This window comes from Typopeltis vanoorti, chromosome 25 (genome assembly GCF_054136105.1).
Source record: "Typopeltis vanoorti isolate ZY-2024b chromosome 25, IOZ_Tvanoo_1.0, whole genome shotgun sequence".
NCBI lineage: Eukaryota > Metazoa > Arthropoda > Arachnida > Uropygi > Thelyphonidae > Typopeltis > Typopeltis vanoorti.
In genome coordinates this window covers 50,796,116-50,819,888 of record NC_143573.1, presented here as the reverse complement: position 1 = coordinate 50,819,888, position 23,773 = coordinate 50,796,116, and the positions used below count along the sequence as shown (strand labels likewise).

The following is a 23,773-nucleotide window of genomic DNA, read 5'->3' as shown; positions in this document are numbered from 1 at the left end:
CTACCTCCCAGAAAACAAACCTTGTACATCTTGTTTATCACACCTCTAATAACTGAATCCCCATACAATGCCATTCATGAGTCTTTTTCACTCTTCCTTACATATCTACAATTCTCTTCATTTCACTCTGCATCTGCTTTATCTCTTGCCTCATCTTCACCAACTTGGCTTACAAATCTTGCTTCATTTTTTCACTATCTCTCTCTCTCTCTCACTATTTTACTCAGTCACACATTATTTTTTCAATGTCAGCCCTGCTCATCATCTTAGAGTTACTAGCACTCCTTTTTTAACCATTCTAGCAAACTTTCTTATGGTCAGTTGCACTCTAATCTTCACCATCAGTTTCATATGCTTTCTTAATATCTGAAAAATCTTTCTTAACATCTGATTCACTTAAACCACACTCTTAATTATTGTAATTTAAACAAGCCTAGTGGTCAATCAACACATCGCACTCATGCATACCTACATTTGCTTCTTTGTCTTATTCAATCTATCTACATATCATTCTCTAAAAATCCATGCCATTCAATCTGTTTCTCAGACCAACCTACATAACAATTTCCCTTTCACTGTAATTTTGTTCCAGAGCACTATCACAGAGCAACACTCAATCTAAAAATTACTCGATATCACCCCGTATTAAATATAAAATTAACTTATTTTGTTGCAGCCTACAATGACTAATGTTCTATTTTCTAGAACATTAGTCATTCCCTAATGGCCCAACATATAAGTCTGAAAGGAAGTGCTATTCATCACTGGATACTGAGGCAACAGCTTCTATATTAGTATGATTATATTTCACATGCAAACTTTTCAGATGAAATATAATCACAATTAAAGGATTACACAAGAATATAATTTCTTAAATTGTACATATTTGGTCTGATGTATTGAATAAATAACTTTTATTATTAAAAGACCAGAAGATAAATGATAAAATATACAAAGAGCCAACAAGTTTCACTAGCCACTGTCTAGCATTTTCAAGGCTGAACTGGTGTGAAAACAAATGCATTGAGTTACATTTCAAACATACACTTTAATAACTGTTAGGCCGTTACATTTGATTATTCTGTTGGAAGGTGTGAATGTGTTCGAAAGCTTCAGTCAGATTCCAGTACATGACCACGTGTTTTGTAGTTGTTTGTATATTGTAATTCTGTCGAACCAAGAGAGATGATGAGATTTTTCCATATGTCTTTAAGAACAATGCCCTGATTTCTATTTAAATTATTGCCTGTGCGTAATACCACAGCTGCTTCTTTTAAAGTTCTGTATCTGTAGTCATTCTCAATGTAAGGCATAGAACTGTTTTTCCAATCTATAATGTGATTTGATGTTGAGAAATGATGTGCTAAACCAGATGTGATGATTCTATTATGATTGACATCCCCCATATGTTCCTTCTGTCTTATTTCAAAACTTCTAGAAGTCTGACCAATATAAGAAAGGCCACACGTGCATGGGATTTCATATACTCCAGGACATTTGAAGAAAGGTACCTCATCTTTAGGTGATCCTAAGATTTGTCTGATCATGGTAGTTGGTTTAAAAACCACTCTGATGTTATGAGCTTTTAACATTCTCGCCAATTTTGTGGAAACTGAATTAATATATGGAATGACAGCTGTGGACACATATTGGGGTACTGTAACATGTTGTTGGTGGTTGTCTTTAAATAGCCATTTGTTTAAAATGTTAGAAGGGTATCCATTAAGAGATAGAGTGTTAGCTATTAGTGACAGTTCTCTCTGCACATCTGTTTCTTTCGAAATAGATCTTAAGGCTCTATTACGGAGCATGTGAATGATGCTGTGCTTTTGTGATCTATGATGGTTGGACGAATAATGTAGATATCTACCAGTATCTGTGTGTTTCCTGTAAATGGACAGTTGGAAATTGTTATCTTCTTTCTTCACTAGGATGTCAAGAAAAGGAAGTTCTTTGTTCTTCTCTAGTTCTATAGTGAATTCGATCTTGTTGTGTAGTGAGTTGATTTTGTTCAGAAATACGAGAAGGTTTCCATGGTGTCTTTCCAGATGATGAACATGTCATCGACATATTGTTTTCACACCAGTTCAGCCTTGAAAATGCTAGACAGTGGCTAGTGAAACTTGTTGGCTCTTTGTATATTTTATCATTTATCTTCTGGTCTTTTAATAATAAAAGTTATTTATTCAATATAATTTCTTGTTAAATATAGTTTAAGTAATAAGGTGAATTTTAAATATTTATATATTCACATTCCTTAAAGGATATACCTGTAAGTTGCATACAATGTTTTCCACCCCTGGCATATTTTCCGTGTTGCATAATCCAAATCCATCTGGGATTTTCGAATCAGTTAGTAATGTTATTATATCACTGTCTTCAGCATCATCAACCTATACATAAGGCAATAAATTTCGCTATGTTAACCTTAAAATGCCAAACATATAAATTTTCAGTTTACTTATACTATCTAATACACAAAACATATTATAAGGATAATAACTAGAAAATCAACTTTTGTGGCTCTCAAAAGGGTAGAAAGGCTTGTGTGTTGGCAGATCATAATTCATTTATTGGTTTTAACTCACAACACAAGAACAATAAGTTAAATAAATATAATTTTCTTATTTGCTGATATTTTGCTGTTGTCAAACCCAGTATCTTCAGAAAACAAAAACAGTTAGTCAGAGTACATAAATAGCAACAATTAGTTAACAGTGGGACCAGTTTAAAAATTATAACAAACAACACAGGAAAAGGAAGTCCTAATTAGCACAATCCAGTTAGATAAAGAGAAAATTAATAAGCATTAATTTGATCTTAAAATGACTGTCTCCCAGATTTTTGGTAAATTGATACAGCCATGCTTGTTTAGGTTTGGGGAATGTTCTGCTACTGATTACAAAACAGTCTCTCTGACTTACAATAGCTCAGTCAGTATAGACAGCCCTTTGGTTGAAAAGACCTGGGTTAGATTCCTGTGCGTGACATGAAGAACCTTTATCTGGCTTTTTCGATTAAAAGGTGAGTTAGCTGGTCTCATACAGAGGTAGGGGGTTTCTTACCCAGAAACTTGTTTGTGTTTTTTTGTCTCCCAGAACAGGCAAACCAGCTCCGTGAATACACATGGATTACAGTCAGGAATACTTAAAACCCAGCCAGAGGCCTGATTCATCAGCTATGCTAGTCCTAAGCCCGGATAAAATGGGGGAGGAGGACTGAGATGGTGCTGTACTTCCACGTAAAAGGGGCTCACGACCGCTATATCATCATACGAAATAAAATAAAAACAATGACTTCTGCTTAGCACTTTTTTTACCTCCTCTCCCCATAACAATGGTGTCAAATGTTTTTTTTTTTGTTCTCTCAATGGTTCTTCTGTCTGTCCATAATAAGCTAGGTTGCAAGTACAAGGCACTTCATACACTCCTGGATGTGATAAAGGAGAGAATTTGTCCTTAGGTGAACGAATGAGAGTTGCCAATTTGATATATCGTTTATCACGTTCGCTGCCAACTACGAGTATACTCGTAGTGGGTAATCCTGCTTCACAAGCCACCTACGAGTATACTCGTAGGACGCTTACCGCCGGGAACGAGATTATTGTAGTGACCTTGAAGAAGTGAAAATGCTTGGCTTGTGGGGCTAGCTTCAAAACTGTGTATTCTCATAGACCGTATATGCTCTGTACAAGCCAACTACGAGTATACTCGTAGGTCGTTTACCTCCGGTAACGAGATTATCGTACTGACCTTGAAGAAGTAAAACAGCTCGGCGTAGGGGAACAGACTATGCCAAAGTAGCGTGGCAGCGAACGTGTTAAATGTGGTAAGAGTTGATATTAATTAAGCACTATGGATATCTTTTCCAATGTACCCTGAATGTATGGAATGATAACAGTTTTGCTATGCTCTCATGTATTGGGTGATGATGAGCATTTTAGAGGGTGATTAGCATTTTTTCTGTTTTTTTGGGAGATTATAGCTAGTGGCTGAAAAAGTGTGGCACAGATAAGTGGGTTCAGTGGTAAGAGCATTATCATCATAACAGATAGCACTGGTTCTGTGGGTTAGTGCTTTTAGAATACAATATTGTTGAGCTGGATGACTGTGTGATTATTCGTGCACATATCTTCAAGTATGTGTAGGTAGGTCTTCTATAAATCAACAAAGATAATGAACCATTCGGAAGGCTTGTGACTAATGTATCTAAGACGGTATTTAAGGGTGTTTGTTGTTTAAATGGACTAAAATATATCTAATATGTCTGAGCCACATGGCTCAGACATATTACATACAAATTGGCTAAAGGAGAAGGAAGCCCATGGCTGTCCACTCTAGCTGTTTGTATATCTTCCCTTTCCACATGGTTATTTCATGTGGAAGGGAAGATAAGTAATACTAGCAAAATATGAGCAAATAAGTTAAATAATTTTTTTTATTATTCTAATGTTCTGAATTAAAACCATTAAATAAATTAATCATTTATCATGGATTTCTCTTTTTCAATATTATTTAGAGATTTCTAGCAATGTAATTTCCATGATTTCCATTCAGATCAAATCACATACAAAATTCAAAACTATGTACAATATATTGTACATAGTTTTAAAATGTGTTCTATGGTCAATACCATACATTGCTTTGGTATTTAATGTGATGTGGTTTAACATTAAAACATTTTAAGGAGTCTTTTGATTGCAAAGCCAATTTACTGAAGGGGATATTTCACAGAAGGACCAGATTACTGCAGTAAATAAAATCAATTTGTAGAATCTTAATTGAGGCATTCACTTACAAATAAGACTAGAATACTTAATGTACACCTGCACAGTATTAACAACAATACCATTAATATCATCAGTGGGAACAATTTTTACATTAACTTCTTTTAAACAAATGTTTTGCTTTAACTGCTGTAAATAGAAATTTGTTCATTTAGTGAATGAAGCAGAGATAAATTACATCACAACAAAATTAAATAAAAATTTTATGGTTCATAGTTATTTTAATGGCTCATTGCCTATTAGCATGACCCAGGAGACCATGCATGGAAGGTGGCTAATTTCTCTCTCTTTCTACTGTTTACAGCAGACTATTTATTTTCTTTTATTTTTTGAGATTTATATCTGAGAACCCACAGAGGATACCTTCCTACTCAGCTAATAGGGCAAACTCTCTCTGACAATTAATCACGTTTTCTAGTTAACTGTTGTATTTTGGCTGCTGAGTCTCAATATATATTTTTGATAATGTTATAGAATGCTAACAATGTTAAGTTCCTTCCTGATATCCTCATTTTTAATATGATTCAGCTTTTGATCCCACTGTTCACTATGCTAATTTTTCTCAGAGCTCTCATATCTCTCGTCTTTAATCAACTGTTTTATTTCTAAGCTAGCTCTCAGATCCATAAGTTAAAACTGGTTTGAACACTGTCTTGTATATAGCTAGTTTAGTTTTGCTTAATTTCCCTCTTATTCCATATATTACCTAATTTCCCTCTTATTTCATATAATTTATTCAGTTGACTTCCTACGAAAACAGCTAATTCTGTTGTCTACTTCCTTATTTAATTTGCCAACTTCACTAAATATTATGCCTAAATAGCTGAAATATTTTATTCAATAGGTTCTCCATTCAGAATATATCTGAGGTTTTCAATGTTTCTACCTATTTTCACAGTTTTTATCATTTTATTCCTGATTTTCACACCAAATTTATTATGGCAGTTATTCAATTTAGTGAGGGAATTCTGCAGTCTTGTACTGGATTTATGTAAAAACATAACACTATCCGCATAAAATAAATAGCTTATCTGAATATCTCCCATTTTGATATCAGGTTGAGAAGACACAGTAGAGTTGTTTAATGAACACTTTATTGGGGTATTTCATCCTGAAGATGTAAGTTTTAATATTAGATGTGTGGCTGTTTGAGATTTAGGAGTGCAAGCTAAGGAGAGAGCATTTCAAATACTGAGTAATCTGGATGTCAATAAAGCAATGGGACTGATTGCAATTTCACCACAGATTTCGAGGAAATGTTCTTCTTAAGTGCCATTTCCTAACAGAGTTCACTGACCCCCTTGGCAAATATGCTTCTATCTTCAGTGGTTCTGATTAAGAGCTCTGTGTTCAGTTTAGTCCAGTTTTTTATATTGTCTAACCATATTTTTCTTCTTCCAGGTTTTCTCTTTCTGCTGATTTTACCTTCTAGTATTACCTGGAGAAAGTTATATTCATGGTTTCTCATTAGATGTCCTAAGTAGGCAGTTTTTCTTCTTTTAACAATATTGATTAATTCTCAATTTTTATTTATTCTTCTCAGTACCTCATCATTCTTCAACTTTTCTGTTCATGGGATCTTGAGCATCCTTCTAAATATCCATTTTTCAAAGACTTCCAGTTTTTTTTTATTTTTTTATTATTATTGTATTTGCCTTTATGATAACGTCCATGTTTCAACTCGATATAGTAAACTTGACCATATGTAGCACTTCACCATTCGTACTCAAATTTAAATTTTTGATCTTATCTCCATTTCACAGTCTGAAGTTTCATTGAGCCAGGATCACAGGTATATGAATTTGTTTACTTGTTTGATTTTATTTCCATTTAGAATTAAGTCAGGTGTAATGGAAGGTTTCAACTTATTCTCAAAAGTTTTGTTATTTTTGGCCAGTTTTAATTTTTAGGCCCATTTCTGTGCTTTCTTTGTTGACACATCCTAGGAGTAGTTGAAGATCTTGAATATTTGTTGTAATTAAGGCAGTATCATCTGCATAGCATAAGTTATTTATTAATTGGTCATTTTTCGTTACTCCTTCCTTTCTTCCTTCTAAGGCCTTGAGAAATAAGACTTTTGAGTAGATGTTAAACAGAAGTGGAGATAATACACTTCCTTGTCTCACACCTCTTTCAATTTTGATATTGCTTGTCCTGATGTTGTCTGTTACAACAGATGAAGTTTGGTCCCCAGTAGAGGTTTTTAATGATTCTAACATCCTATAAATAGTAGAAGAAATCAGATCGATTATATTTTGATAAACAAAAGATATTGAAACATTATAAAAGACAACATATCCAGGAGCAGACTGTGATACAGATCACATATTGTTGTCAACTAAGATAAGGATTAATCTAAAAAAGGTAACTGCAGGGAAATGGAACAAATCATGGAACATGGAGCGGCTGAAGATACCAAGTACGGCGAATGAATTCTCAAAGAAAGTAGAGGAAGAAATGAATGAGAGAAATATACAAGAAAATGACGATGCAAGTGAAAAATGGAAGATTCTGAAAGAAAGCATAATTACTGCTACAGAATTACATTTAGCTAAAAAAGAGGAGGAAAGAGAGAAAAGAAAGAAACCATAGATGACGGAAAATATTTTGAGGAAAATAACACAAAGAAGAACGTTAGTTAATAGTAAAACAGAGGAGAAAAAAAGCAGTATAAAGACTTGAGTAGGGAGATACAAAGAGAGATAAGAAGGGAAAAGGAAGAGTGGTTAGATGAAATAAGTAAAGATACAACAGCAAAGGCAGAAAGAAAGGACATAAAAGGTGTTTATAAAAACATTAATATGATGTCAGGAAGGAGAAAGATGCTAAGGACTGAAGCAATCAAGAATGAAAGAGGTGAAATTCTGATAGAAAAAGAGAAGATATTACAGAGATGGGAAGAATATGTAAGTAAACTTTACAAAGACAGGGAAAGAGGAGAAAATCAGAGGAAAGAACATAGTGGGAAGAGACTGTGCATCACGAGGGAGGAATTGAATCTAGCAATTCAAAAGATGAAAGAAGGAAAATCCCCTGGAATAGATGGTATACAGATAGAACTTATAAGGAATATACGTGAAAAAAAAAAAGGTATGGAAGTGTTATGGCAAATTATTAATGGAATTTATGAAGAACAAGAATTACCAGAGGGGTTAAGAAGATCAATTTTTATCCCCATTCCAAAAAAGATGGGAGTTTTAGACTGTAACAATCTTAGAACGATAAGTCTTATAACTCACACAGCAAAAATTCTGGTGCAAATAATTTTAGAGAGAATTAGGAATAAAATAGAAAAAGAAATGAATGAGGAACAGTTTGAATTCAGAACCAACAGAGGAACTAGAGAGGCTATAACTTGTCTAAGAATTATTGGGGAGAAAACACTAAACCATGGTGGAAAGTTGTTTTTGGGATTTCTAGATCCCATAGTTGCAGAAGTACGTCTTAGATTAAAATCAGCTAAAAAATCACAAAAGAAGAAAAAGAAAATTGATGTAGAAAAACTGAAAGACCCGAACATAAATAAAAGTGCCAAGACACAGCTTAACCTGCGATTACAACAGATTAACATAGAAGAAAATAAAAGTGTGGAATCTCTTTGGAATAGCTTAAAGAATGCCATCGTAACAACAAGTATCGAAGAAGTAGGTTATGTGAATAATATAAAACAACAGGAATGGATGACAGATGAGATTCTTTCTCTTATTGATACAAGAAGAATGTACAAAAACAAAGACCTTGCCAGGTATACAGAAACACATAACATCATCAAGAAAAAAATAAAAGAAGCCAAGGAAAATTGGATGAAAAATTTATGTACTGAAATTGAACTGCTTCAGAAGAAACATGATAATTTCAATCTGTATAAGAAAATCAACGAAATTTCTGGAAAACTGAGGAAAAAGCAAATAGTGTCTCTAAGAGACGAAAATGGAAAAATAGTTCTAGAAGAAGAGAATAAAGCACAGATTTGGATAAAATATGTAACAGAACTTTTCAATGATACTAGACAGAAGACTATAAATATAAAAGATAACATTCAAGGACCAGCAATCATGAAATGCGAAATAGAGAATGCTATACGAACAAGTAAAACAGGAAAAGCCAGTGGACCAGATGGTGTGCAAACAGAATTTTTAAAATTAATAGAACCAGATAACATCAAACTTCTTGAAAAACTATTTAATAAAATATATGAAAGTGATGAATTTCCATCAGATTGGCTCAAATCTACATTTATCACTGTCCCAAAGCGAATTCCAGTGGTGACTTCTGCCTTATTAGTCTAATGAGCCAAACCTTAAAAATATTTTTGAAAGTAATTCAGAATCGTATTTATAGAAAAAGTGAAGAAACTCTAAGTGAAACACAATTCGGCTTTCGGAATGGTTTTGGTACTAGAGAGGCCCTTTTCTGTACCCAAATATTGATACAAAAATGCATAGAAAAACAGAAATCTGTCTTTATGTGTTTCATAGATTTTGAAAAAGCATTCGACAAAGTCAGACACACTAACTTAATAGAAGTCCTTCAACAAATAAGGCTAGACGAACAAGACATAAGACTAATAACAAATCTGTATTGGAATCAGTCAGCTACTGTTCAATTAGACAACATTACCACCAGTGATATTAACATCAAAAGAGGAGTGAGACAAGGATGTGTGCTCTCACCACTCCTGTTCAACATATATGCAGAGGCAATCTTTAAAAAAGCATTGGAAGAATGTTCAAAGGGAATCACAATAAATGGAAAGATTGTTAACAACCTTCGATATGCAGATGACACTGTGCTAATTGCAGATAATATTATGGATCTCCAAAAACTCATTGACAGAGTATACATAGAAAGCCAAAGAATGGGAATAAACATCGACAAGACAAAATACATGATCATCAGCAAACATCCAGCCTCATCAATGAAACTGACACTCAAGGGAAAAATATTGATCAAGTGTCAAGATATAAATATCTTGGTTACTGGCTTAATGAACGGTGGGATCCAGAAATAGATATAAAGACAAGGATTGAAGTTGCACGGCAGTCCTTCATGAAAATGAGAACACTATTCTGCAATAAAGACCTAAACATGGAAGTCAGATGCCAAATGCTGAAATGCTACGTGTGGTCTATTCTGCTCTATGGAGTTGAAACGTGGACATTGAAGGCGACAACCATCAAGAAAATCGAAGCCTTTGAGATGTGGCTATACAGAAGAATGCTAAAGATATCATGGACAGAAAAAATTACCAATGAAGATGTCTTAAAATCCATTGGCAAAGCTAAACATCTTGTACAAATAATCAAGAAACGAAAAACATCATATCTTGGCCACATCATGAGAAACAGCAAATACCAACTTCTACAAACTATTTTGATAGGAAGAATTGGTGGCAAAGGAACTAGAGGAAGAAAAAGAATATCATGGTTTGAGAACATCAAGACGTGGACAGGAAAGAGCAGTGCACAACTGCTCAGATTAGCACAAGAGCGCAGTTTGTTTGCCAAGATGGTCGCTGACCTTCGAGAGAAGATAGCACAATAATAAGAAGAAGATTTTGAAAAGGCATTTGATACAGCAAAACATGAAAGGCTTTTTGACATTCTAGAAAATACTGATATTGACTCTTATGATTTGGAAATTTTAAAGAGATTATATTGGTCACAAATAGCGTCAGTGTGTGTAAATGGAGAGGAAACAGGAGAATTCCCGGTGGAGAGAGAGGAGTCAGACAAGGATGCAAGTTATCATCATTATTGTTTAACTTTTATAGTGAACAAATGTTTAGAGAGGAACTTGAGGATGTAGAAGAAGGAATAAAAATAAACAGAAGAATCATTAATAACTTAAGATATGCAGATGATATAGTAGTGATGGCAGAAAGTGAAAATGGGTTACAACAAATTATTCAAAGAATTGAAAACTCTTGTAAAGAGTATGGACTAAGAATAACACAAAAAAGACCAAGATAATGATAATGGGCAGAAAAATAGGAGATAATGTAAAAATAAGATGTGGAGGAAAGATTTTAGAAGAAGTGGAAAGATTTCAATATTTAGGTAGCTAGATCTCAGAGAAAGGAACTTCAGAGTTGGACATTAGAAATAGAATAGGCAAAGCTAAATCGGCATTAAAAAGTTAGAATTGGAATAGTTAAAGCAACAGTTTGGAGTATTGCAAGTTATGGAAGTGAGTCATGGACACTAAGAAAGAGAGATATGGAAAGAATTAATGCATTGGAAATGTGGTGTTATAGAAAGATGGAAAAGATTAGCTATACAGAAAGAATATCAAATCAAGAAGTTTTAAGATGAGTTGGGATGGAAAGAACACTGTTAAAGAATATTATGCAAAGAAAGACTAGATTTGCAGGACATCTTCTGAGAGGTTCTTCGGGACACCTGACAAGAACTATATTACAAGGGAAAGTTGAGGGGAAGAGAAGATGTGGAAGACCAACTAGAGAGAATGGTTCAATGACATCGTGGAATGGATTGGTTTAAGAATGACAGAGGCGACAGACAGAGAGAAATGGAGAAGAGCTGCTCATCTGCGCAACCCTCTTGCTAGAGGATGCTACCATACAACAACGAACATCCTTATCATGTAGACCTAGTTGTTCTAAGATTTTTATGAGTTCATTATGCTGGACCTTTTCAAAGCGTTTTTGAAATCAATAAAACAAATATGAAGGTCAGTTTGTTATTCTCTGCATCCTTTTGGTAAGATACGTATGCAGAAAAGTGCTTCTCCTGTTCCTTGGCCATTTCTGAAACCAAACTGAGTTTCACTAATACGTCTTTTTGTGGTATCACATTTTTGTATTATATCTCTATTTTTAGGAATTGTAACTTTTTATATTTGGTCACATTAACACTAAGTATGAGATATTTTCCTTTTGGATTTATTAGTAGTTAACCATAGTTATTCATAAATAAACAAGTTTCGCCAGTTAATTCTGTCTGGCTTCTTCAGGACAAGAAAATAGGTACACTAACGTTTACTGGTAAAAAAGAAGAATGGAGTAATAACAGTTAAATTAATTAAAATTGAAATGATGTGTAATATCAAGAGCACGGAGTCTTAGTCATTGTTTGTTGATTGCGTTTTATAGTTTTCCGTGAAATTAAATTCTGCTAAGCTTAGTGAATTTATTAAGCTTTTCCAAATGTCTTTCAGTATCATGCCTTGATTTCTGTTCAGATTATCTCCTGTCCGGAGTACCACTGCAGCTTCTTTAAAAGTTTCTACATCTGAAATCTTCTTCAATGTAAGACATGGAGCTGTTATCCCAATTGATGGAGTGGTTCAAAATCGAGAAATGATGGGCTAATCCTGAGGTATCTGTTCTGTTGTTGTTGACATCCTCTATATGTTATGTTTTCGGATTTCCAGGTTTCTTGATGTTTGGCATATATAATTCAGTCCACAGGAACATGGGATATTATACAGACCTGCATACTTATAGAAGGCAATAGTGTCCTTAGGAAATCTTACCATGTGTCGTGTAGTTTGAAGACAACCCTGATGTTGAAAGACCTCATGAGTTTTGCTGTTTTTGTTGAAACTGAGCCAGCATAAGGTATGACAATGGACAATGCATACTGTGCTAAGCTGGAAGAGATACTTCTGTTGTGGTTTACATCACCAACATGTTCTTCTTGTCTGATTTCTAAACTCCGTGAAGTTTGTCCGATGTAGGCAAGACCACAGGAGCAAGGAATGTAATATACTCCTGGATATTTGTAGAAAGGCACCTTATCTTTTGGGGATCCTAAAACTTGTCTGATGCTGGTGGTTGGTTTGAAGACCACTCTGATGTTGTAGGCTCTTAGTGTTCTGGCTATTTGATAAGAAATTGACTTGATGAAAGGGATCACTACAGTAGAAATGTGCTGGGAGCGTGATTCTTCTTGTCTGGGGCTGTCACCGTATAGATATTTTTTGATGATGTTTTGAGAATATCCATTTTGTGATAATGTGTTGGCTATTAGTGAGAATTCAGTCTGTGTATCCTCCTCTTCTGATATAAACTTTCTGGCCCTATATTTTAACATGTGGATAATGCTCAGTTTGTGTGTCTTGTGATGGTTTGAAGTATAATGAAGATATCTTCCAGTATCTGTGGGCTTTCTGTAAATAGATAATTTGACACTATTTGATTGTTTCTTTATCAAGATGTCTAAAAAATGCAGTTGGTTGTTGTTTTCCACTTCCAGAGTGAATTTTATCTTGTTATGTATTGAGTTGATTTTATCCACAAACGATTTTAGGTTTTCTAAGCTGTCTTGCCATATAATGAAGATATCGTCAACATATCTCCACCATGTAGATGGTCTAGGGGATATTGTGGAGAGAATTTCTTTTTCAAGTTTTTCCATGAAAAGGTCTGCACAAGATGGTGATAGTGGGCTTCCCATTGCTAGGCCTTCTAATTGTTGGTATATGGTGTTGTTAATCTTGAAGAAATTAGATTGAAGGCAGTGTCTAAACATCTGTGTGATGTCTTTTTGTAAATGTAAAGTTCATTGAATTTCCTAATTTGTTTGTCCTTAAATTTTTTTAGCTGATATAGAGTTGATATGACCTCTGACTATGAGGAACTTTGGAATGATGGAGAATTCCCTGCAACATTTAAGGAACGTAAGGTGGTTCAAAAGTTTGACCTTTCTGCATTTTTCTCCTTCCATGCACCAAACTTTGTGTCTCATTAAACTGTTTAAACTAAACATATTTGGCCGTTTATATAATTAAAATACAAACTTATTTATTACTGACCATTTACAAAAACCGTAAACGCCTTGAAAAAGCCAGACAGTTTGCTGGCAAAACTGGTAGGCTCTAATGTAAGCTTGTTTTTGTAAATGGTCACTAACAAATAAGTTTGTATTTTAATTATATAAAAGACCAAATATGTTTAGTTTAAACAGTTTAATGAAACACAAAGTTCGGTGCATGGAAAGAGAAAAATGCAGAAAGGCCAAACTTTTGAACCACCTAACGTTCCTTAAATGTTGCAGGGAATTCTCCATCATTCCAAAGTTCCTCATAGTCAGAGGTCATATCAACTCTATATCAGCTAAAAAAATTTAAGGAAAAACAAATTAGGAAATTCAATGAATTTTGCAAGAAAAAATATCGGACACAAAACAACCTCCCGGACAACAAAGTGATTTTTAATTTGACAAATCATAGTCTCACAAAAAATGAATCTGACATTCTCAAAAAAGGTTTTAACTTTGCGATTACACCCAAACACATTCCTAAAATGGATTTCATGTGTGGAATTGAAAAAGGCCTATATCCACTACCGCAAAACGTAGCCAACACTAGATTCAAAAGTACGATAATCCTAGCCAAAGCTAAAAACCTCTCAATACGTCTCCTTATGATAGAAAGGCAATTCTCAACTTGAAGAAAAACAAAGATATCATTATTACAAAGGCTGATAAGGGAAATTTTACACTTATCCTTAACTCTAAAGATTATTATGATAAGTTAAACGTATTAACGTATTACTATCAGACAACTCCACCTATAAGATCCTAGACAGAGACCCCACAATAAAAAACATAATGAAACAAACCAACTAATCAGAAATTGTAACATTTGGCCAGAAGAAGTGAAGAGAACACTAAAATCAATCCTCACATCCTATCATCACTCCAAGACTATATGGGACACCTAAAATACATAAACAGGATATACCTCTCCGTCCAATTGTTGATGGAAGATCATCACCAACCTACCTTTTGGCAAAGCATCTGGCAAACTTATTAAATAATAAAATAAGATCAACAGAATCCTATATATCAAGAATAGTCAACATTTTGTTAATAAACTCCAAGCCATTAAGATTGCACCAACAGACATGCTAGCCAGTCTAGATGTTGTATCCCTTTTCACCAATGCACCAGTAGAAGAGGTAATAAACATCATCCAAGATCTCTTTCCTCTAGACATCACACAGATGTTTAGACACTGCCTTCAATCTAATTTCTTCAAGGTTAACAACACCATATACCAACAATTAGAAGGCCTAGCAATGGGAAGCCCACTATCACCATCTTGTGCAACCTTTTCATGGAAAAACTTGAAAAAGAAATTCTCTCCACAATCTCCCCTAGACCATCTACATGGTGGAGATATGTTGACGATATCTTCATTATATGGCAAGACAGCTTAGAAAACCTAAAATCGTTTGTGGATAAAATCAACTCAATACATAACAAGATAAAATTCACTCTGGAAGTGGAAAACAACAACCAATTGCATTTTTTAGACATCTTGATAAAGAAACAATCAAATAGTGTCAAATTATCTATTTACAGAAAGCCCACAGATACTGGAAGATATCTTCATTATACTTCAAACCATCACAAGACACATAAACTGAGCATTATCCACATGTTAAAATATAGGGCCAGAAAGTTTATATCAGAAGAGGAGGATACACAGACTGAACTCTCACTAATAGCCAACACATTATCACAAAATGGATATTCTCAAAACATCATCAAAAAATATCTATACGGTGACAGCCCCAGACAAGAAGAATCACGCTCCCAGCATATTTCTACTGTAGTGATCCCTTTCATCAAGTCAATTTCTTATCAAATAGCCAGAACACTAAGAGCCTACAACATCAGAGTGGTCTTCAAACCAACCACCAGCATCAGACAAGTTTTAGGATCCCCAAAAGATAAGGTGCCTTTCTACAAATATCCAGGAGTATATTACATTCCTTGCTCCTGTGGTCTTGCCTACATCGGACAAACTTCACGGAGTTTAGAAATCAGACAAGAAGAACATGTTGGTGATGTAAACAACAACAGAAGTATCTCTTCCGGCTTAGCACATCATTTCTGTACATCTAACCACACGATAGAGTGGCAAAACAGCTCCATGCCATATCTGGATGATGACCACAGACATCGTTTATTCAAGGAAGCCACAATGGTGTTAATAACCGGTGGAAACCTCAACAGAAATCAGGGTGCAATCCTAAACAGTTCGTGGAAAAACCTAATCCTCTCTCTCTAAATCAATCTGAACTACAGCTAGCCAGTAATCACATTACACGTTTACAACAAACACGCATGCGTGATAATGAATAAGAACAATAAGTCCTCTCTGTCATGCGAACGTGTAACCTTAGCTACTAGTTGGTTTACAATGTTTTTTATGTTCCTTTCAATTTGCATTTATTAGTTTTTATGTCTCCGGAAATGCCTTGAAAAAGCCAGACAGTTTGCTGGCAAAACTGGTAGGCTCTAATGTAAGTTTGTTTTTGTAAATGGTCAGTAATAAATAAGTTTGTATTTAATTAAATTAAGGGGATATTAGATCCCACATTGTTTTAAAACCTAATAAAAAACTCAAAGATTGGAATCAGAGAGTTTCATGCCGAATATAGTATAGTATAAAAAACTATAAAAGTATCGCCGAATACTAGCGTTCAGCTAGTATTCGCCGATACTTTATAGTTTTTTATACTATACTATATTCGGCATGAAACTCTCTGATTCCAATCTTTGAGTTTCTTATTCGGTTTTAAAACAATGTGGGATCTAATATCCCCTTAATTTAATTAATGTTTATATCGCCAAAATGAAGCCTGTTGGCTCTTTATATTTAAGTAACTTAATGGGTGCACCTTTTTGGACAACTTGTATAGCAGAGTATATAAGTTCTTTTCGTTATACCCTTTGGTATTAATAATTTAGTCTAGCTACTCACTGATGAAGCCTCAATAAAGGCTGAAACCAGCCTGGGTAGTGACCTCCCTACCATAATGTAATAACAGCATACATTTCCTAGGAAATGTGTTTTTACATTATGATAAATACCAACGAATAGTGATCAGAACTTTCCCCACCTTTGCAACGAGTTGCCCATGTTTGTACTATGTTCTAGGACTACTTGCATTCAGCTCACGCTAGTATTCGCTGATACTTTTATAGTTTTTTATACTATACTATATTCGGCATGAAACTCGCTGATTCCAATCTTTGAGTTTCTTATTTGGTTTTAAAACAAAATGGGATCTAATATCCCCTTAATTTAATTAATGTTTATATCGCTGAAATGAAGCCTGTTGGCTCTTTATATTTAAGTAGTTTGTATTTTAATTATATAAACAACCAAATATGTTTAGTTTAGATCTATATTACATGAAGTAAGGCATGGTCCAGCATCAGGTACCTCGGGTTTGCCACTCCTGTACTCACTAAAGAGAGCTTTTGAGGATGGAAATGTGTGAAAGAAGAAAGCTCCATTGACCTGACTTTTCAATGAGTCTGGTTATGGAAAAGTTCCCACAGAGTGGAAGGAGGGTAAGATATCCACTGAATAGCAGAACAGAATGGCCAAAGTATAAGACTTTGGAGAAATTAGTGAGAGATCATATATAGCATTGGACAGATGAGGGACATATTATATGTGAGAGTTAGCATGGATTTGTTAATGAGAGCTCTTGTTTTAGTAATCTGACTGCCTTTTATAATAAAGTAACAAGAGCAGCTGCTGGGCATATGCTCCCCCCCCCTTTATTTATTTATTTTTTTTTTTTTTTACAAAGGCATCTGACAGGATGCCACACGATAAGCTGCTATTGAAGTTACAGTACATGGGTTTAGATGTCAGGTTAGTGAACTGGATTGGGGACTGGCTGTCTGACAGATATCAGAGAGTTGTGTATGAGGGAGCAGCATCAAGGAAGCAGAAGGTTACAAATGAAGTATCATAGTACTCAGTACTGGGACCTGTATTCTTTAACGTTTATATGAATGACAATGTCAATGGACTCAATGCATTGCAAGGGGATATTCAGCTTGCAGATGATATGAAACTGGAAAGGATCATCAGGAATAGTGCATGTATGGTAGCCTTTCAGGAGGATTTGAATAAAGCTGACCGATGGGTAAATGAATGGGGATATCAGTTTAATTCAACTAAAAGTAAAGTAGTGAAGTTTGGGATACATCAATGTGAGGCTGCATACTCTGTTGGAGGAACTGTACTACTGGAGGAAGTGAGGGAGGAAGGAATCTTAGAGTGAGGATTGCTAGAACTTTGAAGTTCAGGGGATGCATTGCAAAAGTGGAGAAGGTAGCCCACAGAATTGCTGCAATAGAGAAGGACAATAAGCAGCAGAGAAAGAATTGCAATTCCATTGCATAAAGCTTTGATCAGACCACATTTAAACTACTGTGTAAAATTTGGTCTTAAGAATTTGAAGGGGATAAATTAACCCTGGAAAGAGTACAGAGGTACACATTAAGACTGTACAATGTTAGTTATGAGGACAGACTGAAGGAATGCAAAGTTTGGTACATAGGAGAGATGATAATTTAGCCATTAAAACTGTTAAGAGGTAATTACAGGGTTGACAGTTGGGAATTCTTTCATATAGTAGAACAAGGGAAAGGAACGAGGACAAGGAGCCATTTCTGGAAGTTGCAAAAGAAAGTTGTGAGCAAGAGAGAGAGAGAGAGAGAGAGAGAGTGAGGCGTGATTTCTTTGCATAGAGGGTGACTAAATCACAAAATGCATTACCAGATAAGATGGAAAGAGCATGAATGGTGAATGAGTTCAAGGAGTGGCATGATAGACTGTGTTGTCTAGGATAAGCCTCTCACGATGAGTATTGTAACTCCAAAGAGGTCCTGAACGATAATAATAAAAATTAATACCACTTTCCTTCAATATTAAACCATCTTCATATACTTGCTTCAGTTAGAACTGAAGCAGGTATATGAAGCAGGCAACTCAAATAGAAACTATGTAATGCTCGATATATAATGAAAATGGGAAACTAACATTCTGAAAAACTTTCCTCTGGGAACCTTGTCATATGCTTTTTTCAGATCTACTAAACTTAAATACAGATCCCTATTATATTGCCATGATTATTCGATTATTTGTCTTAAAATGAAAATCTGATTACGACCACTATATTTGGTCTGAACCTAGCTCGCTTTTCTCTATGTTCCCTTTCCACAATTTTTTGTAGCTCTGAAGTATGCTAACACAGATCTTACCTGGGACATTCAGTAAGGAAATTTAATTCTCATATTCAGTTTTATATCCATTATATTTGGGTGATATAAGAGCGCTACTCCAATCACTTGGAATTCAGTCCTTTTAACCAGGCCTTCTGAATTATGCAGTGCAGCCACTCAAACTTTTATACCGTCAATATTTGAGCATTTCTGATTGAATATTCATAGGTTAGGTTCGTCGCTTGGTGTCGCATTAGATCGTCGGCTTGTCGAGAGCTCATGAAAAGATTAGTAGTATTTTGTGTTAACATTAGATATTTTACTAGAATTTTAAGTAGTATTGTTTGCTTTTGTTTCTTGGTGTGTCAGTGCAATTTTTGCGTGTTTTCTGTTATTTTAATTATTATTTTTAAGAAAAGATAGCGTACACATGGCACCGATAAAGAAAAAAATGCCGGCCAGGTCGCCATGTTTGTTTAAGAGTTTCGATGTAAACGAATTTATGCAATGTGCTGTCTGTGAGATGTATGCCTTGCGAAGAGCGGTGGGAGTCTGGTTAGAAAGTGATAGTGGAGTTAATATGTGTAGAAAGTGTAAAGAGAATGAGGACTTAAAGCGTGTTTCATGTGTCGATAGTGATATCGTTAATGATAGTCAGCATGTAGAAAATGGCGGTGTGCTAGAGAATTGCGTGGTAGTGCCAGATAGGTGTGAGAGCGTCGCTGAAAGTGTAAATGAAGGTAGAAACACAGAAAGAATGGATGATTTGATCGATAATGAAAATGGTGAGATAAATGTGAGTAGCGAAATTGCCCTTTTGAATGGTGCAATACACAGAGCTAAAAGACAACTGGAGCATATGGAAAAATGTGTGTTGAACGTACCGACAAATAACCGGCGGAAGTCTGTGACGGCAAATAATAGAATGTTCGGAAACGTCAATAAAATGAAGGAGCGAGTGCTGTATGGGGATTCGCTATTAAGAGGCGTAATAATTGAGAGTTTAACGAAGTCGTACCAGCCGGGTGCGAACATAAAGGACGTCAGCGAATCTATTCGACTGCAAAAACAGAGGGTGAAAGAGATGATAATCGTGGCAGGAACGAATGATTTGAAAGAGGACAAAATGGAAATGATAGAGGATGTGAGGGAGTTGTTTGAGGTAGCAAAAGAGAAGAGTGAGAGAGTTAGGATGGTGAGTATCTTACCGCGGTATGACAGCGAAGTGTTTAGAAGGAAGGCCATAATTGCCAATGACTTTATGCGTGGGTTATGCATGGAGAGTGGTGTGGAATTTGTGGATGTGTGGAATGAGTTCGATGGGCGAAAGGACATATAAGATGGATGGGTTACATTTGAATGGAGTTGGTGTACGGAGACTTGAAAGAATGTTGATGAATGATGTGGAAGTGGATGTACAGACTCAGGGAAACTAGATTTATTAAGGGGGGAGGGATTAGATATGCAGACTCTAGGGGGGCAGTTAAATGTATGAATGAGTATATTATGCCCGAGCGAGTACGACGGACAACAAATCAGAATGGGATAGTTAGTATAAGGCATCAAAGTAGGGATGGGACAAATGCGCTTCTGCGATTCATGTACACTAATGCCAGGAGTATTAGGAACAAGAAGGAAGAGTTTTTGGCCATGGTTGGCACTTCCAGGCCACAGGTTGTCGGTATTAGTGAAACATGGCTGACAGAAGATGATAAAGCTAGTGGGATTGAATGCGATGGGTATAGCGTGTTCAGGAGTGACAGGGTGAATAAAAAGGGGGGAGGAGTGTTATTGATGATAGCTGATGAGCTTCAGCCAAGGAGTATAGAAGCTGAACTGCAGGATGGGGAAAAAAGCACATTTGAGGCTGTTTGGTGTGAGATAGAATCTAGCAGAACAAAATATACAATTGGGTGCTGGTATAGACCGGGTGATGGAGTGGATGGTGGGGATAGTATGCATAAGCAAATAGAAGAAATGAGTGGAAGGAGGGTAATTATTATGGGTGATTTCAATTATGGAAACATTGACTGGAAAGAGGAGAGGGCACATGGGAGGAAGGAATTGGATTTTATGCGGTTATTAAGGGACAACTATCTACGGCAACATGTATTGGAAAATACCAGGGGGCAGAGAGTTCTGGACCTAGTAATTGCAACTGAGAATGTGGCTGTAATGAACATGACCATGTTGCCACCAATTGGTGAGAGTGACCATAAGGTCATGACTTGGGAGGTGGCTAAAGTAGTCGAATTTACAATTAAGACAGGGTACATGTGGAATTACCGGGCTGGTAAGTATAACAAGCTTAGGTGTGTGCTTGGCTCACTGCCATGGCATGTAAAACTGCAAGGGCTGGATGTTGATAGTGCATGGGAGCTGGTTAAGAACTGCTTGCAGGAGGCAATGGTTGACTGTATACCAAGAGTCCGAATAATAAATCAAGTAGGGGTTAAATGGATGAATAACACTATTAAGCTTGAGCTGCAAAAAAAGAAACAATTGTGGAGGGAATTTAAGGAGAATGGTGACCATCAGGCGCAGAAACAGTATAAAGCTCAGGCCAGGATGGTAACAATGGTGATAAGAAGAGCAAAAGCAGATTACGAAAGGAAATTGGCCACGCAGGCTAAAGAGAATCCCAAACAGTTTTTTCAATATGTTGCAAGTAAAAGGAAAAATGCTCATGGTAGAATGATCTTAAAAAATGCTGAGGGTAGGGAGGTAACCGAATCAGTCGATATTGTGAAATTACTGAGCGAGCACTTTGCAAGAGTATATCATCCAGGTGGTGACTTTGCAGGAATGGAAGAACCAACAGCTTATACTGGAATTGTGATGAATGAAGTAGAGGTAACTAGTCTATTACAGAACCTCAATGTCAATACATCTGTGGGATTGGATGGTATACCAGCTCGTGTCGTACGTGAAGCGGCTAAAGAATTGTCAGTGCCCTTGACCATTTTGTTTAATTTGAGCCTCAGGACTGGGTCAGTCCCAAGGGGGTGGAAAGAGGGGAAAATAGTTCCACTGCACAAAGGTGGTTCCAAGGCTGCTGTTGAAAATTACCGGCCAATCAGCATAACAGGAATCATTATCAAGGTCTTATAGAGAAAATAGTCAAGAGGAAAATACAAGATTGGATAGAAGAAAATGGGATACTGTATCGGGGACAGCATGGTTTTGTGAAGGGTAGGTCATGCCTCAGTAACTTGCTCACATATTATAACACAGTGACGGCTGAGCTGGATAAGGGTAATGGGTTTACAGTGATTCTACTGGACCTTGCTAAGGCCTTTGACAGGATACCACATGGAATTCTAATCAGTAAATTGCAGCATATGGGAATGGACATAGCGTTGGTGAGATGGATAGGAGGGTGGTTGACGGAGAGATATCAGAGAGTAGTTTACTCAGGAGTAGAGTCCACAAGACGGCCTGTGACTAGTGGTGTACCACAAGGATCTGTTCTTGGACCACTGCTGTTTAATTTGTTCATAAATGATATAGGAAAGGATCTGAGAGGAACAGTTCATTTGTTTGCGGATGATGCGAAGTTCGGTAGGGCAATAGTGAATGCAGATGACGTCAAAATTTTGCAGGATGATTTGGATAGATTGGAGGTCTGGGCTAAGGAGAATGGATGTCAATTTAATGTGGCAAAATGTAAGGTTATGCATTTTGGGGTGAAAAGATTGGCGGCAGTTTACTGCATTGGTGGAACCGTGCTCCACCAACCGTGCTCCACCAACACTCCTAAATCTCCCTGGAGATTTAGGAGTGTTGGTGGATAAGGAATTGAAATTTAGGGGACACATTGCAAAAGTGACCAAAACAGCTCATCAAATCACTTGGTTGCTGAAGAATACGTTGACAAGCAGAGACAAGCAGGTTATTGTTCCTCTGTATCGAGCCTTGATAAGACCCCATCTCGACTACTGTGCTCAGATTTGGTCACCTAGGTTTCTTCTTGATGGGGAGGAGGTGGAGAGGATCCAGAGGCGAGTGACCAAGATGATAGCAGGTCTGTGGAATGAACCGTATGAGAACAGGTTGAGGATTTGTGGGTTGCAAAAATTGGTTGATAGGCGGAGGAGGGGAGATATGATTGAGACATTCAAATTACTGAAGGGTTTCTATAAAAGTAATTCAGAAGATATCTTTGAGAACAGGGCTGGTTGTGGGAGGACTAGGGGACATCCATGGAAACTGGGCAAAAGTGTGGTTAGTAAAGGTGTTAGAGCTGGGTTCTTTACTTTTAGAGTAGTGAATGAGTGGAATGCGCTCCCTGAGTCTGTGGTGGATGCTGTGACAGTGAATGAGTTTAAGGCGAGGTATGATAGATACTGTAAGAATGTCAAATAGTTGTGATGAATAGGATTTGGGGCCTCCCTCGATGAGTCTAATGACTCCCTGGAGTTGCCCGTAATAATAGTAATAGTAATAATAGTAATATCTTCTACTCCTAATGTCTTTCCACATTTGAGGTTTTTGATTGCTTTTTTTTTTATACCTGCAGTATGGTTTTGTACTCCTGAGTGCATTCTCTGGAATATTTCCTACTACTGTTCTATCATCTCTTGTTTCATTCAGAAACCCTTCAAAATAATTACTCATCATCATCAAATTCCTGACATGTACCCTCAAGGGGTGTACAGGATATGAGAGTACTACATGAAAAATTTACATGATTATTAATTCCTAAGTACAATTTTCCTCCCAATCAATCTGTTACCTCTCAAGAAATCTTCTACGGCACTTTTTACCATATCAATCCACCTATATCTGGGTCTACCTCTGGGTCTTTTTCCTGCCAACCTGGCAGGGTAGAGAACACTTGTTTTGCTAATCTTTACTCTCCCATTTTGTTTAAGTGACCATACCACCTGAGATTAGCTCTGCTAACAATGTCAAATAATTTCCTCATTTTTAAAATGATATTGTCATTGATGTTCACACCCCTAATCTTTCTCAGGACTCTTAT

General features: G+C 36.2%; 1 protein-coding gene across 3 annotated transcripts in view; it reads right to left on the bottom strand.

Annotated features, from left to right (window-relative positions):
• The window catches only part of LOC150092739 (C2 domain-containing protein 5), a 615,319-nt gene that overhangs the window by 140,144 nt on the left and 451,402 nt on the right, over positions 1-23,773 (bottom strand). For all 3 annotated transcript variants that reach the window (XM_090414825.1, XM_090414826.1, XM_090414824.1), the window contains exon 23: positions 2,271-2,393. In XM_090414825.1, the coding sequence (XP_090270951.1) occupies positions 2,271-2,393 (123 nt within the window). The remainder of the gene's footprint in view (positions 1-2,270; positions 2,394-23,773) is intronic.